The sequence below is a fragment of the Rissa tridactyla genome, chromosome 1 (genome assembly GCF_028500815.1).
Source record: "Rissa tridactyla isolate bRisTri1 chromosome 1, bRisTri1.patW.cur.20221130, whole genome shotgun sequence".
Classification (NCBI taxonomy): Eukaryota; Metazoa; Chordata; class Aves; order Charadriiformes; family Laridae; genus Rissa; species Rissa tridactyla.
Window position 1 is genome coordinate 141,378,733 of NC_071466.1, and position 20,791 is coordinate 141,399,523.

At 40.0% G+C, this 20,791-nt stretch overlaps 2 protein-coding genes across 7 annotated transcripts in view; one reads left to right on the top strand and one right to left on the bottom strand.

Moving 5' to 3' along the window:
- The window catches only part of C1H12orf4 (chromosome 1 C12orf4 homolog), a 23,367-nt gene extending 19,908 nt beyond the window's left edge, over positions 1 to 3,459 (bottom strand). Inside the window, exons 1-3 of one of the 2 annotated variants that reach the window (XM_054210206.1) lie at positions 3,304 to 3,459; positions 1,821 to 2,015; positions 1,397 to 1,542 (exon numbers count right to left, since the gene is read on the bottom strand). In XM_054210206.1, the coding sequence (XP_054066181.1) occupies positions 1,397 to 1,542; positions 1,821 to 1,998 (324 nt within the window). In that variant the 5' untranslated portion in view covers positions 1,999 to 2,015; positions 3,304 to 3,459. The remainder of the gene's footprint in view (positions 1 to 1,396; positions 1,543 to 1,820; positions 2,016 to 3,303) is intronic. The other variant, XM_054210197.1, reaches the window with a different exon arrangement.
- RAD51AP1 (RAD51 associated protein 1) lies at positions 3,448 to 13,950 on the top strand. Of its 5 annotated transcripts, none has more exons than XM_054210216.1 (10): positions 3,455 to 3,565; positions 4,279 to 4,328; positions 5,690 to 5,831; positions 6,640 to 6,749; positions 7,086 to 7,160; positions 7,821 to 7,973; positions 11,219 to 11,374; positions 12,265 to 12,411; positions 12,940 to 13,106; positions 13,269 to 13,401. In XM_054210216.1, the coding sequence occupies exons 1-9, from the start codon at positions 3,546 to 3,548 to the stop codon at positions 13,098 to 13,100; spliced, it is 1,014 nt and encodes a 337-aa protein (XP_054066191.1). In that variant the 5' UTR covers positions 3,455 to 3,545; the 3' UTR covers positions 13,101 to 13,106; positions 13,269 to 13,401. The 5 variants fall into 5 exon arrangements, with proteins under 5 accessions (XP_054066219.1, XP_054066227.1, XP_054066191.1 ...); XM_054210226.1 differs by having other exon boundaries at positions 3,494 to 3,565; positions 4,219 to 4,328; XM_054210244.1 differs by lacking the exon at positions 7,821 to 7,973 and having other exon boundaries at positions 3,448 to 3,565.
- The last annotated feature ends 6,841 nt before the right edge of the window (positions 13,951 to 20,791 follow it).

Below are 20,791 nucleotides of genomic sequence, written 5' to 3' on the forward strand. Positions count from 1 at the left end.
AATAAGAGATTTTAAAGCATATGGTACCTTTAGGACACATAAGGATTCCCCACAATGGTGGGGCAAAACCAACTGGGCACGCACACTGTTGCACAACCTTCAACATACATGAATTATCCTTCCTAATTTGAGCTTTCTATATTCTGATGTAGCTTTAACATTTTCTCCCCTCCCATACTCTTTCTCTTTCAATGCAACTAACAGCAGAAACATTAAGGTTTTGACTACAGTGAGGAATACTAGTTTTCCGCCATCACCAACTTGGAAAGAACAATAATATCTGCAACAATATTTACAATTGGTGAATTTTAGATAGGGCCCAAAACACCAGCTGTGCAAACAAAAATGTTTTGCTAGAAAGGATGACTAACCTCTGATGTTACTAGAAGTTGATCAACAACACTGATTTAAGAAAAGCAATTTTTATTGAAGAAAGAATGGCCCAAAGATGCCAGTTTTGCAAGCTCCTTTATACTGAAACACTCCTTACCTTTGCAATCATTCCCACCAGACTCAGCTGACAAATTGAGATTGTATCATTGAAATGCAGGTTAGAAATGCCAAGAAATGATCTAATCGTAACCCCTACGCTCAGGCTCAGCTATACATAGAAACCGCTAGCACCAGACTGTACACTCTTTCAATGTTTTATCACATTCCCATGTTCACCTAATACAGATTTTTCCTTCTTAAAGGTTAAGTTAACTTCATTTTGTTAATGTTCATTAAGGCAGATGATTTACTTCCAATTCTCTTTATAACAGACATATGTTTCGGAATTTTTCACCACTTTCTTCTATATTCCATGGTAAGCAAATGCAATTCCTATAAACTTTTCCTCAAATGCTGCAGTTTCTATCATTCTTTTTTTGCTAGGACTCTTCCAGTTCTTTTACATTCCACTATTTTTAAGATCACATGCAAAACTGGACACATTATTCCAGCTAAAGCCTCACCATTGCTAAATAATGTAAAATAGTCACATGAACTCAGAAAATGAGCTGAAAAGTCTCTTCCAACTATACACCTTCTCTTTGGAGTTTTCATTGCTGATTTTCAGATCTAGGATAGGAGTGCCACTTTACTATTTCTTGGTTTGATTTCAATGCACTATAACCCTCAGGTCTATTTTTGTTTTAGTATTACTAGCTATTTACCTCTTGATTTTTTATCTTTTAACTCTACTACATTCAGGAAAAACCTGATTGTAGAGAGAACTCATACAATAAAGACTTAGTGATCCCTTTCAGATAAAAAGAAAAAAAATGTAAGAATTGATCAGTAGAAGTGAATTCCAATGCAGTTTTGTGTCTTCACAGATGTGATTCTGCCTGTACACGCACACCCACTCTCACAAAGCAAGTCCTTAATATTAACTTTTCAGCCTTAATCTTACCTCTTTATAAGCTTTAGCCCAAGTATCTGCCAGCTGGTTTATGTCTACTTTTCCTGATTTCACTGCTTCCAGAGCCATTTCAGCTTCTCTATCGTAATCTTTTATCGTTTCCTCTTCTATGAACTTATTAAGAGATTGCTTCAGGTCTATTGTAACAAGAAGAAAATTGTCCATCAACAAAACACATCAGTGGAAGTATCAGCTATCATCTAGGAAGCATACAAATAAAGTTTTTCGGAAAACCTTTTACTTGGCCACCTTACTTGCTGGTGCTGACAGTAATTTTCTTTAATGTTTTGCTGTTTTAAAACCAAAATTTTTAAGACTGTTCTAGTAAATACCCTTCGTTTGGTTTTCTTAAAGCAGGTTGTAAGACACTTATGGACACGGGTATATCACACTAATCTAAGAAATCAATTCTTACCGTTTTCTATAAAGCATGGCAGATTGTGCAGAAGCATTAGACGCCCATGCAAATGACTAATATTCTCTTGCACAGGGAATTTGAGAGGCACAGTAAGCACTAAATGTTGATTTCCTGCACTGAATTTGTACACATAGTCTCTCTCCCTAGTGCAGGTCTTTCCTTTATTAGGCTTCATCTTCTTGAGTTGATTTCCTGCATGAGAAATGAAAATAACGTGAGTTACATTCTTCCAAAATCATAAGCAAAAAATGCTAACTAAAAACCTGGCTTTGTTAATAATTAACAGCTTCCAGCAAGCAAACTTAAACCCCCAAATGTTTCATAGGTACTCATCTCAATTTGACTTCCAAATACATAGGTCGGAAATGAAGCATAAATACCAGTTCCCAAACCACTGAATGCTTCTAAACTGTAACTGGGTGTATCAATATATGAATTTGGGTAATTACTCCTACAAATTACAGTATAGGCCTCTTGACTTAAAGGAAGAACCAGGACAGAAAGAATCCTCATAAATAGCAAACTTTAACTGAAACACTGTAGTTGCTAACACGCATGTCTCAAAATCTGAAATCCTTCACATCGCATTAGGATTTTATTTCTTCCTTTCTGCAGGTGGTAGACTTGAGGGTGGGAGGGGAAGTTTGCAATCATTTTTAGAAAAAGCTTATTTTGTCATTTTATAACCTGCTTAGGATAGACCGTCATTATTTTTAAATGATACCGCTAAAAATAGGCCGAAAGAAAAGCAAGAGAACCGTCTACAGGATGAAAATACAGGACGGGAGCATATACCCGTATCAGTAATTTTTCCCTCCACTAGGGCTCCACTCCATTTGCATCCCTCTTTTCTGAGCTTTACCTGCAAAGCTGGTACCCACTACACCAGCCGACGAAACCTCCCCAGCGCTAAAAACCACTGTCCAAGGCGAAGAAAAGCAGAAAACGAAAGAAAAAACGTGTATTTCCACAGCAAAATTAACGGGACATTTATAGGTTTGGGTGTTGGGTTTTTTTGGTTTTTTGTTTTGTTTTGTTTTTTTTTTTTGTGAACGAAGCCACATGTTGGAAATGGACTAAACAAATCAGTTACGAATCGCCTCAGGACAATAATCCGATGCCTCTGACCCCGGCGCGGCCGAGCAGCCGCCTTGCCCCAGCGGAAGGGGCCAAACACCCTTTCCACAACCGGCGCCGCCGCTGCTGCTGCTGCTGCTCCGTCCCCAGCTCCGGGGTGCCTGACCGGCGGCCCACGCCACGGCGAGCAGGGTTAGCTCCCGTTACTGAAGAAGCCGAAGCAAAGCCGGCGGCGGGCGGGAAGGGCGGGCGGGAAGGGCCTGCGGGATCCCGTCCACCTTCACCACCCCCCCGCCCCCAGGAAGGCACCAAACCCCCAGGGTAAACATGGCCCCGCAGCTGGGATGGGGCAGAGACCGGGGCCGCTTCCTCCGCGGCGAAGAGCGGTGCCCTCGGCGCTCACCTGGGTGCCGGGCGGGCGGCGGCGGCTGCGGCGGGGGGGTACCCGGCCGCTGAGGGAGGCGGCGACACCGGGAGGTTCCCGCCTCCCCGTTAGAACCCGCGCGCCCGGAGCCGCCGATTCGCCACCCGCCCGCTTCCTGGCGAATCTGCCGGCAGCGCTGTCGTCACCGGCACCGTGTGCCCCGTCCCGCCCCCACGGCCCTCGGCCGCCGCGCGCCGCCCGCCCGCCCTCCCGCAGCGGCGATGGCGAGGCCGGTGAGGAGGTGCGGGCGCGCGGCGGCGCGTGGCGGAACGGGGTGGGGTGGGGGGAGCCCCCGTTGCTGCCGCCGGCCGGCCCCGAGGCGCTCGCGGGCGCCGGCAGCTCGCGCTCGGCGGCGCTGAGTGGTGTTTCCTAGAAAGCCTTCAGGCGCGCGCGCTGCCGGTGGCCGTTGCCAGCTGAGGGAGCGCGCGGGTCCCCCTCGTCGGAGCCCCGCGCCGACAAACCTCGGGGGCGGGGGGGACCCGAGGACGGGCCTGCCCCGTCTCCCGTCCCGCTGGAGGGGAGCGCGGGGCCGCTCCCGGGTGCGGGCGGCCTCCCTCGGGCGGGTCGCGGGCTGAGGGGTGGGCTTGGAAGTGCGGCCTGTGCCCTCTCCGGTTAGGATCGCACCTGCGCCGGCGGCGGCCTCGGAGGTGCGCGGGAAACGCGTGTCAAATGCCTGAAAATGACCCAGGGGATAAATAATCACCGTTGCACGGTGGCGGCTCTGGGGCGGCCTGTACATGAGAATACGGTGCTCCCACCAGAGCAGCTGTTTTAATATTTTTTAAAAAATCTAGAACCTAGTCCTAATAACCACGTTGTGTATGGTAGCACTGGTTATACATATGTTTGAATGTGTGCTTTTTTTCTTGTTAAACGATTGACCCAAACCCCAAGTGTTAGCAAGGCAAGATGCTCACTCTGAAAGGATCAATAGTGTATGCTTTTTTGCCCCAGGAACAAGAAAGTTGTCGATTATTCTCAGTTTGGGGATTTGGACGATGATGGTAAGTGGCGTGGTCTTGTACGTAAGAAAAATGCCAAACGTTAATGTAACCACCCAAAACATCTCTAGAGTGTTTTTTATTAATTAATTCATTCATCGAGAAGGTTGTTAACTGTTTTCACTGGAAGTAATCGGTGCATACTCTTAGATACCCTAATTAAAGAAGAATATGATGCCTGTAAACCAGAGTATAACAACAGTATGTCAGGAAACTGGTGGATACATAGTGTCTTGTTGCAGGAAAATCTTATTTCTCTCCCTGCCTCAGTGTCCAGTGGTGATTGGTGGTTCCATGTCCACCTGCTTATAAGGTCACAGGATTGTAAATCAGAATATAACGGAGGTGTGAATCATCTGTACATAGGTCTAATGTTTCTCCTACACCTCTGTGTCTTGATGGGTTTTGGTTAAGGACATGGCAGTCAAATTTTGAGTTCGTTGATAAGAAGACTAGATTGCAGGCTATTTGTTTTCATGACAGGCCTCCCTTTCTTCTAAGCCCTAATGGGTGCTATGCATTTTTCTTACAGAATTTGGTTGCTCTGTTGGGTTTTGGAGGGGCTTTTCCCATGCTGTTTGCAGGATCTAGGGGACAGTTTGAATTGGTGGGAAGGGGAGGGCAAAAGTAAATAATTTTTATTTTTGCTGTGAATCATGTGGATTAGTGGAGCATCTTAGTTTCAGGAGTTTAAATGTGGTGCATGACTTTTCTTGATTTACTAGTGACCACATGTGATATTAAAGAAAAGTGTAAATTCTCAGAAACATTAGTGATCTTGTCTAAGGTTCTCCATCATTTAGAGAATACTGAAAATTATTATTTTTTTCCTTATTTTGCACTGTGATGTGCAGTGTCTTCAGTTGGAAGAAAGGCAGCTTTCATGCCTTCTAATTTTCTTTGAAAATTGGAGAAATGCATTGTATTTGGTAAGAGCCAATATGAAAATGGTAGAAAAAAGGGAGCAGGCAACATTTTTTAAGACAGGGAGCGGTTCCCAAAGCACCAGGAACTCTAAAACTGTTTAATGACATTGATTGCTATTATAAGTGATTGCTCTTCAGCATATCAAAAGGTGAACTTCTAGTTATTGAAAAGCGGGTAACACATTGGACATTGAAGCTTTATTGACATATTGGTACTAAAAATTGAAATAATTACCTCTTGAATAAAAGTATATGCAAAAGTGGTCTTGTTAGATTTTAATTTAAAATATATTTAAGAATAGTATAGTTGTGTTCTTTTAAAATAGAAATAATTTCAAAAAGTTTATCTTTGTTATATTTTCATTGTGACTTACTTCTTTTGGTCACATGGAAGAGTACAGCAAAACTCATTAAAGCTTATTGCTGTTTCTCAAACAGATGAAGACTTTGCATGTATAGCTGCACCTTCAAGCAAAAAATCCAGAACACAGCTCAAGGATCCAAAGAAGGACAAAAAAGAGAAGCAAAAAAAGCCACACATAGAATTGACTTTGTCACAAAAGCAGACACCTTGTAAAAGGTAAGAAATGTTGAAATGCGGTCAATTCTGTATAAAGCCAGATATCAATAATAGTATTTGTTTTTTCCTTTTTTTCCACCCCCTGGAGTTTTAAGCAGCTGAGAATAAACAACTAACTTATTAGTGTGATAAAGATTTTCAGCCTTATTGGTATCGTTGCAAACCAGGGATCATGTAATTATGCATAAAGTCAGGAAAACTTTCCTGGGTTTGGTAGTGGGCTATGTCTATTTTGTTACTTCTCTAAAAAACTCCAGCAAGTGGCCTGCATAGATGCAGAAACAGGTTTGCATGTCTGATCTTCTCTTGACATCTCTAGGGTGCAAAGAAACTGTAACAATTCTGAGTTACTTAAGAACTCCTAAAACTGAGAAATATAAAGCCAAGTTGGACTCCTTAAAAAAAATATATTTAAAGCTTGATAGAAAATACAAAGCCAGTGACAATGAGAAAAGAAATCTGATTATTTTGGTAGTAAAGTTGTGTATAAATATTACATTTCAGTGTGGTATTTCAGGCAAACATAATCACTTCTTTCTGGGATAATACCAGTCACTAGTTCATATATATACATACAATGTTTTGCAATCATAATACTTCTAAGTATAGTGTGGTTTAATTATTAGTGTGTACTTTGTCTAAATTATTTTAGGCAGTAATTTTCATAATATGATATGCTATAAGTATGTATTGAAATGTTAATCTCTGTACAAGTATATGAATTTTTAGAAGTTCAGTGAGTCAGAAATAGATCTGTAACACTCATGTCATCATTTTATTATTTAGCATGTTTGGGGTTTTTTTCCAGGATATCCTTGGATGACAAACTTTATCAAAGGGATTTGGAAGTTGCCTTAGCCTTATCCGTCAAAGAAAAATCTGCAAATATCCTTGAGGTGCAAAATTCAGAAGAACAAGGTTATTTTACAGTTCAATGCAACATTATATTTATATGTAGTGAATTCAAACATGACAATTAATTTTACAGTGAAATAGGTTGGAAGTTGTGTTTTATTTCAAGATATCATGGTAAGGAAATGAGAATTTGTAGGTAGTGCCTGTGTTCTTGTGTTCTTATATTTTTCTGTGAGAAAAATAACTCTTCTGTAAGATCTTCCAAGCATAGTTTCTTTAGAGAGAGACAGATAAAAATGTTAGTTATTTTCATTTCTTAACATCTTGACTTTTTATAATGTTTTTTTGTATAATAATATTTTGTATTATTTATTGTTTGTTTTCTGAATTCTAAAACAGGTAAGAATATTGAATCAGAAAATGTACACAGGAGACTCCCTTTTTCCAACTGCAGTGTAGACAGTGAACTTTTAGGTAAGTTGTTCTCATACTCTGTCTTTTCAGAAACAGCATTTCAAGATACATTATAATAGCTTACCTCTTCCTTGTTTCCATTGTTTTCTGTTTTTCACTTATGTGAAAAAAAGAGTATCTTAAATAAAGACTGAAGGATGAAGGACGCGTTAATTTTTTCATTAAAAACTTGGTCCTGGTCTTAAAATGGGAAAACCTGTGGATTGTTGAATGAGATTGTTACAGATCATTAAAAGTTAGTTGGAAAAAGCAACAGATGTGATGTTTTTAGATGCTGAGTTTGCTTCTTCGAGAAGCTACACTTACCTTACTCTGCTTCATGGATCATTAATGCCTAAGCATCAAATAAACGTGACCAGAAACACTTGCTGCGCCACTGGAAACTTTTTCAGTTTTCCAATTTTATTTTTGGTTATCTGTCTGTTTGTTAGCTTGATTACAAATAAATATTGATAACTTTCACAACCAGAAAGTAGAGTTTGGTCAGTTAATAGAGTAAAATGAGAATCACCCGAAAACAAGTGCCAATGATGTTCTTGTGTATAGTATACTTCAGAATCACAAAAATGAATTCTGAGGAGTTAAATACCTGCTTCTTTTTGAGAAGGAGAATAGATTTACTGTGAATTTGAATTCGTTAGACCACCGTCTCTTTTCTAGGTCTCAATCAGGTTATGGATGACGATGTACCCAGGGGTGATGGTAGGCAAGGGATAGCAGCATCTAAAGTCTCAGCACATCAGAAGAAGTTACTGACCATTGACAGTGATGATGAAGGGCATGCTACTGACTCTGAGCCAGAGTCTGTACCTAGTAAGTTCTTCTCTATAAAACCCCTCTCCTTTAAATGTGATGCCTTACATTTAGTTTATATTTTCAGTGAAATGCATACTGCTTCTATTGTATCTTTCCTCCTCCCCCTTACTGAAGCGTTATCTTTTAATACTAGTGGCATCTCAATTGCACTTTGACATTAAATCTAAACATTGGAGCTTATTCATACACATTCGCCAAACTGGCAAAAATGATACTGCTTCTCTGCATTTGCTGCAGTATGTCAGAACAAATTTCTTCTACCCGCTTTCTCTAGGAAAGTTTCATCTCTTTAAATAGCCTCTATTCTCTTTCCCAGTTGTTTGGGGTTTTCATCAAAACAGTGGCTTTGGAGTAGTGTCATGTGTTAGTGCTTTCACTATTGTCTTTGTTTAAGCTTATTTAAAAAAATAAGTAGCCACCCTTCTTTCCTTCCTCCAATTCTCAACTCTTAGAATACCATGCTGCATCTGATTGGAGGTCAGCCTAGACTTGTACTCTGCTTCTGGTAGCAGCCTAGTAGCCTAGTATTGAATGCAGAGTATGATCACAGAATCATAGAATGGTTTGGGTTGGAAGGGACTTTAAAGATATCTAGTTTCAAGCCCCCTGCCATGGGTAGGGACACCTCCCACTAGACCAGGTTACTTAAAGCCCCATCCAGTCTGGTTGTGAACACTTTGAGGGATGAGGCATCCACAACTTCCCTGGGCAACCTGTTCCAGTGTCTCACCAGCCTCATAGTGAAAAACTTCCTAATATCTAATCTAAATCTCCCCTTTTTCAGTTTAAAACTGTTACACTTCATCCTATTGCTACACTCCCTCATAAAGAGTCCCTCCCCATCTTTCCTGTAGGCCCCCTTTAAGTACTGGAAGGCTCCTGTAAATACTTTTAAGTACTGGAGAACTCCCTGGAGCTTTCTCTTCTCCAGACTGAATGACGCCAACTCTCCTCCTAGCAGAGGTGCTCCAGCCCTCGGATCATCTTCGTGGCCCTTTTCTGGACCTGCTCCAATAGGCCCATGTCCTTATGTTGGGGGCTCCAGAGCTGGACGCAGTACTCCAGGTGGGGTCTCACCAGAGCAGAGTAGAAGGGCAGAATCACCTCCCTCAACCTGCTGGCCACGCTTCTTTTGATGCAGCCCAGGATGTGGTTGGCTTTCTGGGCTGCAAGTGCGCATTGCCTCCTCATGTTGAGCTTCTCGTCCACCAGCACCCCCAAGTCCTTCTCCTCAGAGCTGTTCTCAATTCATTCTCTGCCCAGCCTGTATTTGTGCCTGGGATTGTCATGACCCATATGCAGGACCTTGGCACTTGGCGTTGTTGAACTTCATGAGGTTTGCATGGGCCCATTCTCAAGCCTGTCCAGGTCCCTCTGGATGGCATCCCTTCCCCGCAGCATGTGGACTGCACCACACAGCTTGGTGTCATTGGCAAACTTGCTGAGGGTGCACTAAATCCCGCTGTCGATGTTGCCAGCGAAGATGCTAAACAGCACCAGTCCCAGTACCAGCCCCTGAGGAACACTGCTCATCCCTGGTCTCCACTTGGACATTGAGCCATTGACTGCAACTCTTTGAGTGTGACCATACAGCCAATTCCTTATGCACTGAGTGGTCCATCTGTCAAATCCATGTCTCCAGTTAGAGACAAGGATGTCATGTGGCACAGTGTCAAATGCTTCGCACAAGCCCAGGTAGGTGATGTCAGTTGCTCTTCCCTTAGCCACCAACACTATAACCCCATCATAGAAGGCCACCAAATTTGTCAAACAGATTTTGCCTTTAGTGAAGCCACATTGGCTGTCACCGATCACCTCCTTATTTTCCATGTATCTTAGCATAGTTTCCAGGAGGATCTGCTCCATAATCTTGCTGGGTTCAGAGGTGAGATTCACTGGCCTGTAGTTCCACGGCTTTTCCTTTTTTCCATTTTTAAAAACGGGGGTTATGTTTCCCTTTTTCCAGTCAGCAGGAGCTTCACCGAACTGCCATGACTTCTCAAGTATGATGGCTAGTGGCTTGGCAACTTCATCTGCCAATTCCCTTAGGACCCGTGGATGCATCTCATCAGGTCCCATGGATTTGTGCACCTTCAGGTTCCTTAGATGGTCTTGAACCTGATCTTCTCCTACAGTGGGCTTTTCTTTATTCTCCCAGTCCCTGCCTTTGCTTCCTGCAACTTGTACGGTATGGCTATAGCACTTGCTGGTGAAGACTGAGGCAAAAAAGTCAATGATTATCTCAACCTTCTCCATATCCCCAGGTAACCAGGTCCCCTGTTTCCTTCCAGAGAGGGCGCACATTTTCCCTAGTTTCCTTTTATCACTGACGTACCTGTAGAAGCTTTTCCTGTTGCCCTTGACACCCCTGTCCATATTTAGTTCTGTCTGGGTTTTAGCTTTCCTATCCTGATCCCTGGCTGCTTGGACAATTTCTCTGTGTTCCTCCCAGGCTACCTGTCCTTGCTTCCACCCTCTGTAGGCTTCCTGTTGCTGTTTGAGATTGTCCAGGAGCTCCTTGTTCGTCCATGCAGGCCTCCTTATATTTTTGCCTGACTTCCTCTTTGTTGGGATGCATCACTCCTGAGCTTGGAGGAGGTGGTCCTTGAATAATAACCAGCTTTCTTGGGCCCCTCTTCCTTCCAGGGCTTGTTCCCATGGTACTCTGCCAAGCAGATCCCTGAAGAGGCCCCTGAAGTCCAGGGCAGTGAGCTTGCTGTGCACCCTCCTCACTGCCTTCGGAATCTTGAACTGCACCATTTCTTGGTCACTGCAGCCAAGGTTGCCCTTGAACTGGACATTCCCCACCAGCCCTTCCTTGTTGGTGAGAACAAGGTCCAGCATAGCACCTCTCCTCATTGTCTCTTCCATCACTTGGAAGTTATCATCCTGGATTGCCTATGCCCTGCTGTGTTGTCTCTCCAACAGATACCAGTGTGTTTGAAGTCCCCCCTGAGGACCAGGGAATACCTGTAATTCTGCTGTTAAAATCATTATTCTATGCAGTTTATACCAGGGTGTTCAATTATTAAAGTGCAAAGCAAGAATTCTGTAAATACATAATGATTTACATGTTTTATTTCTGTTTCTTTCTCGGTTCAGTATATAGATACGTGCAGATTTGCTTTACTATATTCTTAAGACATTTTGGTTCTTTATGTCCAGAATGTGATTAGAAGGCCCTGAAGTAATAGTAAATTGCATTTCCTGTAAAGAGATGACGTCCCTTTTCCTTGCTGTAGGTGAGGATTCAGAAGAAGATTCAGATTATAGTGAAGGTGGTGATGAAGACTTTGCTATGGAAAAGAAAAAAGCCAAAGGAAATAAAAAGAAAACCAGACAAAAGATGCCAGCTGAAAGAGAGAAGAAAAATCTGAAGTCCAAGATTAATACTACAGGTACCATGAATTTGAAATAGACCTCTTTATAATAAAAGTTCCTTTTATTTTGACTGAAGGAATAGATAAATTTGGCTGACAAACTGACTGTAGAGGTTTATGATGAAAATTACTATTTGCAGAGGAAAGGGAAGAGAGTAGAAAAAAATCCTGAAAGAAAAAACCTTTTCTAGTAAACTAAAACCCCTTACTATAAAAGCAGACAAAACTGAACAGACTGAGTTAATTTATTTTTATATAACTGTACCTAGCTTTTAAGAAAAGGCCAAATAACAATCAGTGATCTGAGGATTATTCTTTTAAAAATTAAAATCTCAGAGCCTCCTCTTGCAGTTGCATTTATAAATTGTTAGTTCAAGGACAGCTAAACAATGCTAGTTCTGCCAACCACTTGGTGAAAAAGATTAAATATCCATGCGCTTCAGGGTTAAATGTTCACTGTGTTGCTAACGCAATTTACCTGCGTAGCTTAAGAAAATTCTTACCATGGTGTTAAATCTTGTGCCTGACTTGGTAATGTGTTTTAATTTCGTGCCCGAATTTACAACATGTAATTTAGTTTAAAACTAGTTTTAGTTATGACAAGGAATTTGCTTTGTGTAGCTGACAGAGGAATCTTCTGTCTTGGAAATTCGGTATCTGGCTTGTTTCAAGAAGAAATTGTACTGCGTATTTTCAAACTAGAATTGAAATTCCAGAGTATAACAGGACTGACTGTATAAATATATGCTGTTAAAGATGTGACAATCTAGTGACATACTCATTATTTCACTCAGAAATTATTTCACGCAGAGAGCTTGTGCTGTACAATGATCTATCATCTTACACATGTGCGATGATTTCTCTACTAAAGAGTATCTTTCTAAGGTTGTTTTTATTTTCCAACTAAGCGTCACCTGTAGTTTCTCCTTCACGGATAATGGAACAAAAATCTGAGCCAACACAAAGAAAGATGTCCAGTTCTTCAGCACCAGTTGGGAGGCCTTTACATACATCGAGTCCTGTAACAGACAAGAAACCTAAATGGATACCACCAGGTACCTCTAAGATTGTATCTATAAACAGTTACATTAGTTGACTTAAGTTTTTAGCAATCTCTCCTAAAGCAAACAAAAAAATAAACACTATTTCAGAAAAATTACTGCCCTCGTACTGACAGGTATTCTTTTGACCTTAGGTTTTCTTTTTTTTTTTTTTTTTTAATCTATCTCCCTGCGTCTTTCCCTCTTACAGAATTATCCTTACTTTATGTGGGGAGGTTAATAAAATATTTTCCAGAGCATGCATCAAATCTTAATCAAGAGATTGCCTTGTGGCCATTTCTCTTTTATTAACAGCTTGCTTTATCTCTGGTATGTGCTGCATTGTTATCTATTCTAAAGAAATAATATTAGAAAAATGTTGGAGTGTTTTAACTGCTTTAGTAAAGCAAATGCTTATAAGCTTTATTTTCTTAAAGTGTTGGAGCATGCTGCTGCTGACTCCTGCCTCTTACTTAGATTTTCCTTCATATTTACTATTCTTTTCTGTACACATTTCTTTCTGTTTGGCTCCTTTCTCTCGAGCCTTATTTTCCCCACTTGGAATTGTGTTCAACTGGGTGATTCTCTGGGGAGCACCTGAAAATGCACAGTACTCTGGGAACAGTTTTTATGTGCTTGTCCATTGTGTTGCTGGTTACTTAAAACTGCACCATACCTGCTGCATTGGCTTCCAAATAGATTGATTCCCGGTGAGTATGCTGATTTTCACGTGCTTCTGTGGTATGTTGTTCAGACCTTTTTGCAGTATCTTTAGAGTACTTTTTTGTTCTACAAAAAGACAACAGGTTTATGATTATTCTTTTCCCCTCTTAACTTCTTGCACCTTCTTTTTGTTTTAAAATTATTTTCAGCTGCATCGGGAAGCAGTAATAACTCCACGAAGTATGTTTCGCTTAAGTCACCTACTCAGTGTCTTAGACTCGGCCTCTCCAGACTAGCAAGAGTCAAACCACTGCATCCCAGTGCTACCAGCAGTTAAGTGGTCAGTGACAAGGTGCCACGTGAAGGAAGAGACTTTGGAAAGTGTTTTGCTTATAAATACACGGTGGGCAGCAAAAGCTTCTGTTTTGGAGGACTCTTGTTTATGCACATGTCTAATACTATAATGAGTTTTTATTCTGCAGAATGCTAGGCATCTTTAAGTGCTACCGAATAATAGTGTTATTTAATCGAGGTCACCAGCTCTTCAATTTATTATATTCAGAGATGTGGGTTTGTGATAATTTTAATTCTCTGATATCTAAACTCTTCTCATTAAAATAGTCTAGACAGCACTATGTCAGTTACAGAATTTGATATCTCAAATGGTTTCTCAACACAAGTGAAAGTCACAGTTTAAAAAATAATTCTTGGAAGTGTTAAGTTATCACTTTCCACCCCCTTCTTGGAAAGTTTGTCACCACTCTCAAAATCTGTTAATGTTTGCATATTTTATTTGTGGATTTTAATGGATTTTTATGTATTATAGATAAAAATGTTTTTTAGAATGTTGTATTTTTTAAAAGCTAAAATAAAATACTTTATATAATCTAATTAATCATATTAATTGACTTTATTAATTTTGAAAATCACTTCTAAATTTTGGCTACAGTCTGGCAAATATTTCTGCATGTGCATACTCTTGTTAGAAGTCAGCAGCGTTAGTTGGGCTCAGACAGTGAGGATTTTGCTTTGAGCACCTTGGTTTTCATTGAAGACCACGATACTGTGTATAGTTAGTGGATTTTATAAAGCGTTGAAGTGATAGTTACTGAGTAATGAGACTGAGCTTTCAAGCTTATTAGTCCACAATGTAAATAATCTCCTATTTAAGCATATTGACTATGTGAGATGACACAGCGGGTGCATTTGTCCCTGTATTACTTAAAGGATCTGGTCATGACTGAGTGAATTGCATTAACAAAGGAATATATAGCCCTATTCAGAGTAATTACACAGACAAAAGCATGGTCCTGCCTAAAGTAAAACTACAGTATGACAAATTACTTCTTAACTTTATAGCACTTACATTGTTAAAACATGATACTAATAAATGCCTGTTTATTCAAAGCAATATGCATATTACCTTATGGAAGGAATGAGAAGAAATCTGTGGCTGAAAATCTGTTTCTCAGAAACAAAGAAACATCAGCATTGTGACATACAATCTCACATCATCCACATTTTGGATGCCTGACTCCTGGCATGGAATCACATAGCCCTGAGTGAATTGTGTGCTCCAGTGAGCTGGGCTAAGTGCGTTTAGGAGAGGAGGCACGTGCCTGCTGTCTCTGGTGCTCGTCTGACTCATTCGTGAGTTGTCTTAGCTTGCTAGAATGCCACATCAAAAAAACAGAAGTTTGCAGCAGGTTGCCATCAGACGAGCTTGAAACTGCTCCCAAACAAGGGTAAAGCACGAGTACCCACCGGAGGAAAGGTAGGTATCCAAGCATAACGTTTGTGACAACTAGTATGTAATATGTATGCTATGTTCTTTCCTTAATTCCTTTTCTTTGTGCTTACATAGCCCCTTTCTGAGGTGTACAGTGGATAAGCAGCTGCAGCAAAATGGGAAGCGCAGAGAGCCTTGGGTTTACATAATTTTCAGTCCATCACTGTCCTTGAGCCCCTCCTTAAGTTTGTACGGATTTCCAGTTCATGAGGATTTTCCAGTATTTCTCTACCTTTTTTTTTTTTTTTCCTGAGTGAAGATTCCGGATAGGCAGTTAGAAAAAATGTCTTTGAAAGGGAAGTAGTAAATATTCTTGATTGTATGTTTCAAAGCTACTCTGTACCTGACCTGAAGAAAATAGGTTTTGCTGGTAGATGCAGATTATTTTTATAAAACAACTTCTTTTGTGTCCTAGATTATTAAAGGACATGGTGCAAAGCATCCAAATTGATTTAGGGGCTGTAATTGTTACAGTAATTATTCTGCTAGTAACAGAGAGGTTGTCTGTGTTATTCCAGCTGCTTTCAACATTGGAAAATTAATTTTTTGCTGAAAATAACATTTACAGTACTCTTATTCCTCTAAACTTGAAGCAATGCTACGCAGAATTGTCCATGCATCTTTTCTCCAATAGTTGCAAATGGTATGATGTGAAATGCATTTTGATTTCCATTTGTAAAGCAATAAGAAAGTGTGTGTCAGAGTTTACAGTTTTCACACACTTGCTGCTTTAGAGCTGCGTCTGTAATTACTAAAAAAGAACAAGATCATTAAAGAAGAGATTGCTATTTGTAGATGTAAACTTTGCTGCCAATGCCCTCAAAGTCACGGCTGTGAGTAGGTAGAGGAGGTACCCTGTCCGATCTAGAGATCACCTCTTGCTTCAGAGCAGCAGAGGAGTTTTCCAGCATTGATTGTGGCTGCGGATATTCCTAGAGATGGAACCAACAGCATGGTAGTTGAAAGCTGTCTTAGCACAGCTGTGTGAGCTGTGCCCATGGGGACACGGCTTGGTCGCACAGAACGGGGCTGCATCACAAAAACACTCCGCAGAATTCCACCAGCCTGAAGGCACTGTGCTCCAAGACTGATGCATAGGCTTGGTCTGAGACGAGCTTAAAAAAAAACAGTTAAAAATGGCTAAAATTTAAGGACACAGCAGTGTGAAATTGCTTCATAAAGCAAGTTTTACGTACCTCCAGACACTCAGTGTCATCGGTGCATCTCTCACTTCCTACTCTCTTTGACAGTACTGACAATGCCCCAAAAAAAGAGGAAATCGCCAGACAAGCAAGACCAGCAGAAACCTACAATGCGAAAGTACGGTGGACTGGTGGGATAAATCTGTGTGTCTGGGGGGACACCTGCGGCACCTCTTCACGCTCCGTGCCACAGAGACTCTCTTTTACAGAACGGTGATTGACTGGGCATTTCACAGAATATTAAGATCCATGAATGACAGCTTGGCAGTTGATCGGTTTGGCACAGCAATTTCTAAGAACTGCTGGTTTAACAGTACCTTTTAATGCATTAAGGTTTAGACTTTAAATTTGCTATTTCTAATACTAAATGCAGAGCATTATTTAAAGCAGAATATTTACACAGAATATAAAGCAAGGGCAGAGCTTGGCCTTCCTGAGTTGGTTGAACACAGGGTTTCAGAAGATGCTGAACAGACGTGGATTTGGTACCTCCAGCGTCACAATTAATAGAGTAGAACCAAATAGACTATTTCAGTTGGAAGGGACCTACAACGATCATCTAGTCCAGTTGCCTGACAGCTTCAAGGCTGACCAAAAGTTAAAGCGTATTGTTAAGGGCGTTGTCCAAATGCCTCTTAAACACTGCCAGGCATGGGGCTAAGGAAATGGGCACTGTATTTATGAAGGCTGGATTTTGCAGTGGCTTTGTGGTGTTCAGAGAGCAGCTGAGATAACATGGTCACAGATGAGTATTTCTATGGTGTTGAAATCTCACAGTGGGATAAAGGAGTTAAGATATTTTGATTTGGAAGAATAAGAAACCATCTTCAAAATAGAGTTTTATCATTGTTGTGAATATGATTTTTTTTTTCTTCATCCTGGTTTTCTAGCCTACATACAAAGGGAAATAATTTAATGGCATAAAACAACAAACATAACATTAAGAAAAATAAATAAAATCATTGTATAAAATCATAATTGAGGGCAGTTGGGGATAGATGAATAATTGGTTGTAGTGACTGGTGAGTTGTAAATTAGTGCAATAGATTATATAATGCGCGAGTAACCTTTGTGATAAAAGCTGGTTTTGAGTGTTTGAGGTGCTTATATTTTTCTACTTATTTGTAAGTTCTGGAAAATAATTTGTTTAGGCTTTTTTTTCTATGCTCAGACTCAGCCCTGCACTGAATTTCAACAAGAGAGATCTAAAAACTTGTAACGGAAACTACCCATAAAATTTCCTTCCCTGGGGATTAGACAAAGTAAGTGTTAAAGAGACCCTGAGCAGTTGATATCCCCAGCATGGAGGCAGGATCTCTTAGTCCTGTCCTGACCGAGGCTTGTCTAAATCTTCTCTGAGTGGTGGAGAGTCCCACCTTCCTTGGGTGATGTGTTCCAGAACTTGAGCCTAACAGAGCACGCTGTTAGAAAGCTTTTCTGTCGTGGTAACAAGATGAGATCCTTTAGTTTTTCGTGTAGCTGGTAGGCTTGTCGCACTCTCCTGCATCTCCAGGTATAAACCGATCTCTTCAGGCTTGGTAGAGCTTGAGTCTAATCAAAGTCTAATGCTGACATGTTGTCACATTGTTTGAATCTCTCTATGCAGTGTAATTATTCCTCTTCTGCAAAATTTTGTTAACTAACTCATGGGTATTGTCTTAATACAGTTTTGTCAGTCTGAGTTTTTCCTTTGGGTTTCTCTGTCTTGTCCTCCTGTTTCTGGTAACGTATCTGGGAAGCAACATGTGAGAATATCAGAATTTTGCTGCTAAGAAATTAATGCAACTTAACCGACCGACAATTCTTACTGAGCAGCCACTTCTGTTCTTTAGCTTTATCTTATAGAATATGATATGTGCAGAGGATGATATGTGTCAAATCTCTATGAAATATGAAGAATCACTAACTACCACTAAATACTTAGACAAAGACATGTGCTGTTACCATCATCTTTAATCCATGCCTTTGCAAATCATTCCATTAATGGCTTCACTGATTTTTTGCTTGCAGCTTTGTTGTTTATATATTTCCTATATATTTCTTGATATGTTACCAATCGTGTTACCATCGTAAGACAAAAATCACTATTTCAACTTCAGTTATTTCTAAAAAAAAAAAAAAAAAAGAATTTACTTTTGATTCAGAAGCTCTCGTCTCTCATCTTGTGAATAATTAATTACATGATTGAAAAGGTCTGAAACCCAGTCCTCATTTCCCTGGTCTGTATTGGTATTCTCAGATATTCTGGTAATGAGGAATTCTGTTATCTTTTGAATAGCTAAATAATAAAGGTGTAACTTAATGCTTGCTCAGAGCCATGGGTTTTAATAAGGGAAACAAACCTTTTCCCATTACTTTTGTAATAGGAACAAGAATGCCCAAATGCCATTTCCTGAGATCAATTGCATCAGGAATTCCGTGCAGCTCTGAGGGCTGCCCTTCCCTAAACTGCTCTTTAATTTTTGACAGAGGGGTTGGGTGTAAGTTACCAGATGCACCATCTCTGGGCACATAAATGTCATCTGTCTTTCATGTTTGATCACTTCAGTTGTCTCAGCTTTCTTTTACCCAACAGACTAGTAACCTATCAGTGCAAACCACGAAGATGAAAAACCAGTGTTACCGCTTCCTGTAATCCTCTGTGCAGAAACCAGCTCTTTGCATTTTAAAACAGTTTGTCCTGCTACTTCAAAGAATTATTGGTCTGTCTCCACTCATGTGTGGCATCGGTCTTTTGAGAGGAAGCCAAAAAGCTGTGAAAAAACCCACATCTTTTAATTAAGGCTGTTTCTGCTGTGCTGAATCTTTCACTCTTCACACAGTCAGTATTCACGATGCTTGTGTACATTTTAAACAAAGACTTTAGGCATGCATTGAAAATCTGAAATTTCATTTTCTTAACTTTCTTTTTCCCACTGTTTGTTTTTTATTTTGAGTTTTTTATTTTAATTGCTTTTGACTATATCTCATCTCTAAAAAGCTAAAGATGAGCCTTCCCTAGCCTTGACTGAATAAGAGCACAAAAGGATCTGAAGCTTGACTAATTGGCATTGAGTATAAAGGACAGAATCTACATGTTCCGTAGTGTATTTAAGCTTCTGTCTGTTTAATGCTCAGGCATCTCAATTCTTCTCACCAAATTCTTTTTCATAATTACAGTCCTTGGGGCCAAGGCAATCATATATATGGTGTCATTAAAAATTATCAGACTGGTGAACAAAGAAGTCATCTGAAATACGAGACAATAGAACTGATCAAACATGGAAGACAGATGATATTTAACTGCTTGGAGAAACACCATCTTGTAAAGTAAAGCCAGAGATGACAGGTTATCTTTCTGTTTCTGTCCTTGAACAGATGAGAGATCTTTCCTGGGTATGTCATGTTTTTTTTTAAATCCACTAAATCTGTGTAAATCTTGTGTAAATCTAATTCTGTTAAATTTGTAGGATTCATTAAACTAAAGGATTCTAAAAAGTTATAATCAGGTAGTCCTTTTAGAAACTCCCTGTGAACCCCATCTCAGCGGAAATGTTAAGATAGGCGCACATTTTTTAGAAAGCGAACAGAAGCTTGCATCTATGTCAAAAATCAACATTAGAGGGCAGTACATTGAGTTATTATTCCAGTACAGTAGAGCTATGTGTTTAACATTTGTATTTGTAAAGTGTATGCGTATCAAAGAGTTGGATGACATATGTGAGTATTAGAGGATGTAAATAGAAATAATGCACTACAATGAAATTGGGAAACAAAGGTTAAAACAGACAGTGGGACTATTAGGTGGTAGCTGCCAGTGTAGTTAGCTGTTCGTCAGGTCTGCTGTAGATTTTTTGAATGTACGCAGTATTTTGGCAGAAGGCAAAATAAGAACAAAGACATTCAGGTATCGATACTGTACTTGCATCGGCAGTGACTGGTGCTTCTCAGTTATCAACAGCCTAGCATTTGATTATCCAGTGACAGTGAGTCTTAGAAAAGTGCGATTTGCCTCTAATTCCTATAGAAAACAAATATGCACTGATTTGAGGATGATCTTATAAATCTTTTCCATATTTGATGTCTATTGTTATTTGAACACAACTCTTTTATAAAAAATGCAATTATCACTTAATAAATAAAATATTACATTACATTACAGTACTAGTGCCCTAACGTAGCCCAGCTTTAAACACCTAGTATGTTTTGACGAACAGGAAAAAAAAATAACCAGAAGGTGTTCTAGTTATCTAAGTATTTTCCAACTATCTTTTTTGAGTCTAAAACATCTAGTATAGAAAAACAAATGGAAATGTAATAAGCATTAATTGTCTTACCTTTTGTCAAAGTATATCAGCAACACAATTTTACTCTAATACACTTTTCGTAGAGGAAGTAATAATGTTAGTAGGTATTTCCTGCATTATTTCATTTGGTTATCAGCTTTAATGTATAATGTTTGCTATAATTTTTCTCAAGCATTTTTACCTACCCCTACCCGGCTAAAAATCTTATTGATGTAATTTGTGAGTGCGGTCCCGCTGATTCAGTTTCTCTGTCACCATTTCGTAGGAACGAAGTTACCAAGTCAGAAAACATAAGAATAGGCAGATCTGTCATCTTCCCCAGCATAGCTGAGTCAGGAAAGGGGATGCATTCAGCACCACGAAAGGTAAGAGAACTGTGTAGACCTCAAAAGTTGGAAGCATAGATTTATCTTACCAATAATTCAGAATGCCATAGTGCTACCCTTTATTGAAAC

Excerpts from the sequence above, each read along its gene's own strand:
- RAD51AP1 (XM_054210216.1), top strand. The coding sequence starts at position 3,546 with ATGGCGAGGCCGGTGAGGAG. Across the intron at positions 3,566-4,278 it reads ATGGCGAGGCCGGTGAGGAG|GAACAAGAAAGTTGTCGATT; the intron begins GTGCGGGCGCGC and ends TTTTTGCCCCAG. Across the intron at positions 4,329-5,689 it reads TGGGGATTTGGACGATGATG|ATGAAGACTTTGCATGTATA; the intron begins GTAAGTGGCGTG and ends TTTCTCAAACAG.